This window comes from Sabethes cyaneus, chromosome 3 (genome assembly GCF_943734655.1).
Source record: "Sabethes cyaneus chromosome 3, idSabCyanKW18_F2, whole genome shotgun sequence".
NCBI lineage: Eukaryota > Metazoa > Arthropoda > Insecta > Diptera > Culicidae > Sabethes > Sabethes cyaneus.
In genome coordinates this window covers 94,070,075-94,075,685 of record NC_071355.1, presented here as the reverse complement: position 1 = coordinate 94,075,685, position 5,611 = coordinate 94,070,075, and the positions used below count along the sequence as shown (strand labels likewise).

The window sequence follows — 5,611 nt, the reverse complement described above, 5'->3', positions numbered from 1 at the left end:
GTTATGAACCCCCCTCTTTTGTCAATACCCTGAGTCCTGATTCCCTAGTGCCAAGGAACATGTGTGCCAAGTTTGACGAGAAAACGTCCAGGCATTTCGCAGTTATGGCCTCCCCATCTATTATGAACCCCCACTCCCTTTATCTTTTCGTCAACCCTTCAGTGCTAATTTCCTTGTGTCAAGGAACATGTATGCCAAGTTTGCTGAAGAACCGTTTAGGCATTTCGGGGTTATGGACTTCCCTTCCTTATTACGACCTCCCTTGCTCTTATCAACTCTTATCACCCTTCAGTCACAGACAAACAGACATAACACTCGTTTTCCATTCTTCGTACCGATTAAACCGTCATTTCAAATTTGGGCTTAATTGGGAATGTCTCCGTTTTGGTCAAAGTGGCGCTATTTTAGGAAAGAAGGAGAATTCCCCATAAAAAATACATGCTACTTCGAGGGACACCCATGTTGCTATTTGATATTTGGGAATGTCGATCATAGATGATGCTAGTGCTAAATGTGAGGTGCGATAATTTTTGTTGACTTTTCTTCCAAGAGTTATGTCTGTTTGTCTGTGCTTCAGTGCTGATTCCCTTATATCAAGGAATATGTGTGCCAAGTTTGGTGGATCGGTCAAGGCGTTCTGGAGGAACATACAAACATACTCCCGCTCACTTTTATATATGGGTCATTCCACGCGAAGTGTCCGAGCGCCTTGTAATCTTCCTTCACGAATTTGAACCAAACTGTTCGTTTTCGGTCAGAAAGCAAAAATCGAAAATTTGGTGCCGTTCGGACATTCCCTCGATTAATGGGAGCACCTCCATTTTTAAGGGGACATAAACGACCAAAAATTTTGAAAAAATCGTGTTTTTGTTATTTCATATTTTGATTCTGCAATCTTTTCTGCTTATTTTGATACTAAATTTGTAATGATCCGACCACGGGAAGTGGCCGAAAAACGATCATACACATAAGCATTCCAGTGCGGCATGGAACAACTTCGGCGGAATAAAACGCCGCTCCTGAAAACCCATGATTTTTAAACTTTATGTACCTTTTTCTCAGAAACTACACAACGTATTGGAACAAACTTTTTTTTGTTTTGTTGGTAGTAGCTTGGCAAAGACTTTTATAACTTTTTAGTTTCGTAAACAAAACACAGCTTAAGAAAAACGAAAAAGAAGAACAATGGATGCCTAAAAAATAAAATTTTTTCTTCTATGTCCGATCGGCACCAAATTTTCGATTTTTGCTTTCTGACTGAAAACGAACAATTTGGCAAAATTTGGTTCAATTTGGTTCCGTGAAGGTCGATTACACGTTTGAACTTTTTCTCGGTCACTTGGCATGGAATGACCCGTATATAGATATATAACTTATGAATATCTCGATGAGATATGATACCTCATATGCTCATATGTTATATTAGATTTTTGTGCTATACCATATGAATTACTGAATCAGCTATGAAGCTACAAACAATGACTTGTAAATGCCTCACTGAGGCACACAATACTTCAATTGATGTCCCGTGTAGCAAAAGCATTTGATATTGTTTAGATATTGCAATAACAACACCAGTTATTATTTAAGTGTTTGTAGAACATTTTTAGCTATTATTTTAGCTATTTTATCTCTTATGTCAAACTCGTCAATACCAAATAAAGATATGCAGTTATTCATCAAAAAATATCTTTAATTTTCTGCTGAGATTTCAGATTTCATTTACAAATTAGTTTTGAACATTCTTAGTTTTCTCCGAAATATATTAGAAAATGAGAAAATGTTGTAGAAGAAAAAAAAATTCTGCTTTTCTCTGAAATTTTAATTACAACAAGAATAAAATTCTTTAAAAAAGATTATAATATATTTTAAACATGAACAAACGTAAGATGTATTGTAATAGCTTCAAAATAATCATATTAAGAAGCTAGCAGTTCTACTTCATATCATTAACAAAGTTATTCAATGAGGAATAAATAGAAACTGATACCATTGATTTTTCGTTCCAATGTATAGGTTTACACCGAATCAACCGATTGGTTTCAATCCATCACTTTTTGAATGATCAGCAAACCTACACATTTTCACGGACTGACTGCATATGATCATCATAGGCAAGAACTGTTGACCGTGATAAGAAAATCAGCCGGGCGAGATGAGTGCGCTTTATTTTCTGACCCCGGAACAGGCATTCTGTTCTGAGTTCTGAGGCGCTCAGTACGCTGTTCGAATTTTATTTTGTTGTGTTGTTGTTGATTGGTGTGGTTAGAAAATAGACACCGAAAATGTCTGAAGTGATAGAAATGATATTGATTCTGATAATTGTCACGCTGTGTTTCCTGATGATACCGTTTAACCTTCAGCCGAACGCAGTTATCGAAGCACGTAAAAAGTTTGATTTGTTTATACGGCTGTACGACAAACCTTATCGATACAACGTGCGCGAATACGAGCATCGGTTCCAAATTTTCCGCGCATCGTTGAATAAGATCGCATCGCTGAATCTTCGACGTGTAGAGAATGATACTGCTATCTATGGTATTACACAATATGCAGATCTGACGGATCAGGAATTTTTGTTCATGAATCTGGCAGATTTGAAACACGGCCTGATTCCGGGAATAACAATAAAAGAGGGTGTGAATCCAATGGACAAGTTTATTATAGATTCAAAGAGTGCCGAAATGAAAGATAATATTATCTTCTCTAGAGCCAAACGATCACTTAAAATACCGAACTATCTCCCTAAGGTTGTAGATTGGTAAACATGCTTACGTGTGAAAGAATTGACTATCACATTGAATGTATTTCATTGCAGGCGATTGAAGAACGTCATTCCATCGTTGAAGTCGCAAGGAAATTGTGGCGCTTGTTGGGCTATCAGCGTGGTAGACACCATTGCGTCGCTATCGGCCATAAAGAAAGGATCGAAAAATGTCACTGAGTTGTGTACCGAACAAATAGTGGACTGTGCCGAAAATGGAAATTATGGCTGTGATGGCGGTGATACTTGTCGCCTGCTGGAGTGGCTACAAAACGAACAGATCAGGCTAAACACGTTGCAGGACTGTGAATCTAGACATTTGTCGAATGGAATTAAAGATAGATGCAAGTTTCCCGAAGCGAACAAAGGGGATTTCATGACGGTGGATCGGTATTCCTGTGTAAAGTAAGTTTGCTACAAGATAAATCGCATTCATTCGGCAGACGTATGTTTTGGTAACCTCAAAAGGCTATGAACTACAGGAATCCCCCGAATAACGCGATGGGTGGTGCTGTACGCCCATCGCGATATCTCAGCGGTCCATTAATCAATAAAGTTGATTTTTGGTAGTTGACTAGGTTGTATCACAGACTAACAATGTACCTAAAATCAACTTTATTGGTTAATAGACAACTAAGAAATCGCCATGGGCGTACACCACCACCCACCGCGTTATTCGGGGGACTGCTGTACATTGATGAAACTCTTAGTGGAACTACAAACTCTACGATACAAACTCTAGATATACAGAGCACTGGCATTGAGGAAGTTGTCTTGTCTTCTTATATCAAATTCATAGGAATGTTTCACAGCATTTATTAAAATACAGTAAATTAAAAAATTTGCGTGACAAACATTTGCAAAATGTCAAGCTTTGTCGAATTAAAGCTGCATTTTTAGTCCTACGTGAGCCCCTCGTTCGTGCCCCTAGGCATAATAAACCTTTATACTTTTAATCGAGAGGAAAATATTTGAAATGAACCAAAATATATATTTATACACCTTATACTCCTATATTTTTGATGAAAATGCTGTATATTTCCGGCTAATCATTGACCTTCTTGGCAAACCTCTTGTTACCTTTCCTTACAGCTTGGTCAACCGTGAGCACCTGATGCTACGGTATATAGCCACCCATGGTCCGATTGTGGCAGCCGTCAATGCCCTGTCCTGGCAGTACTATCTTGGCGGCGTGGTGCAGTACCACTGCGATGGTGATTACGAGGACCTCAACCATGCCGTCGAAATTGTTGGATACAATTTGGAAGGAAGCATACCGTACTACTGGGTGAAGAATTCGTGGGGACCGAACTTCGGTGACCATGGGTACATCAAGATCGAAGTCGGCAAGAACCTGTGCGGTATTGCGAATCGGGTTTCTTTCATTGAGTTGGCATAAAAATGAATAAACGAACAAACCGAAGTCGAAATTGCTTAATTATTGTGTCGCTGCTTTTTATTTAGAATTTTACAGTTTCCTCTGTTGTTATGGTTGTATAATATTTTCCCAAATTATTTACATTAAAGGTTTTTTTTTGGTTGTCTTGTTCATTAGCTTGAATTCATTGCGTCTTTGTCCCGTTTTTATTTTACTATTAAAATGTTAGGAGTTTGAATCTGAATTGATAGCAAATATAATTAAATTTTTTGTTTGGTGAAGGAAGAGGAAAATCATTGAAATAATAATAGTACATTTTCGTTGAATCAGCTTAAGTGTATAGTTTGGAGTGAGATTGTAGTTTAGCAAAACCGACCAGCGGATTACTTGTGAAAATTAAGGAAATATAACAGTGCTCAACAAAATCTAAAAAAAATGCTATGAATGCGATATTACTGTGTTACTTCACCAACTTTTACTTTTTACTACAAACTACATGGGCAATGAAAATGTTATAATAGGTATCTAAGGAGCTGTGAAATGATAGCTTATTGAAATGATTGCTGTAGCTTTATTACACTCTGACAAAAGCCTTCTTGTATTCATAGTTCCAAGTATAATAAAACAAGAAATAATGCTTCCAATCTAATATTGAAACGAAGCTTACAATACAAGTTTGTTGTAATCAATTGCAGTCAATAATGCTTACTTTTGAATAATGGCCGATTGAGTGCGAATGAGTTTTAGACAAATTTTTAAAAGTAGCCCATCAGCCAAACTTTTTTAGGTTTTGTTCTCTGTTCAGATATAATAATTTATGAAAAGAATGGAATCTATTTTGCATTTTTTTGTAAATAAAAGACTGGAAAACTAAACTAACGGAGCAGCGTCATGTATTTTTTTTCTTTTTGTGATGATGAGATGAAAATAAAAACAAAATACTGAAAAATTACACCAAAAAATCGAACTGCTATGTTTATAATTTTGATAGTTTGGGATCATGTTGTCAGTTATAGACAATAAATAACATGTATTATTTTCGAAACACGCAGCATAGCCCATTGCTGTGTAAGTGTAATTTAACAATTGAAAAACAAACCTCGACTCCAATTCTAAAAGATTTCAATAGTGTTTTGATGTGCCCGGAAATTATCTATAGCACAAAACTTAAGCCTATATTGAGCGAATATACAAGCTTATGATTACCATTGTAATATATTCGTTCATTTACTCTACGAAAACCATTCAATGGGCAGAGACTACCGTAAACAACGTAATTAAATTAGTATAGTTCAACCTATGTTTCTGAGTGTATTCACGCAATAAATCTGCTTAGGAATTGGCTAAATATGTGTAGTTTTCTTCTAAATGTCAATGATTATGCAGTGCGTGTAACCGTTTGGCGGTTTAAGGCGTAGTATCAGTATTATACAGTTTTTTTTGACGTATTCAATGCTTAGAATAGCTGA

The 5,611-nt window shown here is 36.6% G+C and overlaps 1 protein-coding gene across 1 annotated transcript; it reads left to right on the top strand.

Annotated features, from left to right (window-relative positions):
• Nucleotides 1–2,263: 2,263 nt before the first annotated feature.
• Nucleotides 2,264–4,276, top strand: LOC128742985 (cathepsin O-like). Its single transcript, XM_053839486.1, has 3 exons — nt 2,264–2,761; nt 2,819–3,169; nt 3,857–4,276. Exons 1-3 carry the CDS (start codon nt 2,286–2,288, stop codon nt 4,161–4,163), a joined length of 1,134 nt encoding a protein of 377 aa, XP_053695461.1. The 5' UTR covers nt 2,264–2,285; the 3' UTR covers nt 4,164–4,276.
• The last annotated feature ends 1,335 nt before the right edge of the window (nt 4,277–5,611 follow it).

Coding starts and splice junctions, on each gene's coding strand:
- LOC128742985 (XM_053839486.1), top strand. CDS start 2,286: ATGTCTGAAGTGATAGAAATGATATTGATTCTGATAATTGTCACGCTG. Junction 2,762..2,818: donor CTCCCTAAGGTTGTAGATTG/GTAAACATGCTT, acceptor ATTTCATTGCAG/GCGATTGAAGAACGTCATTC. Junction 3,170..3,856: donor GATCGGTATTCCTGTGTAAA/GTAAGTTTGCTA, acceptor CTTTCCTTACAG/CTTGGTCAACCGTGAGCACC.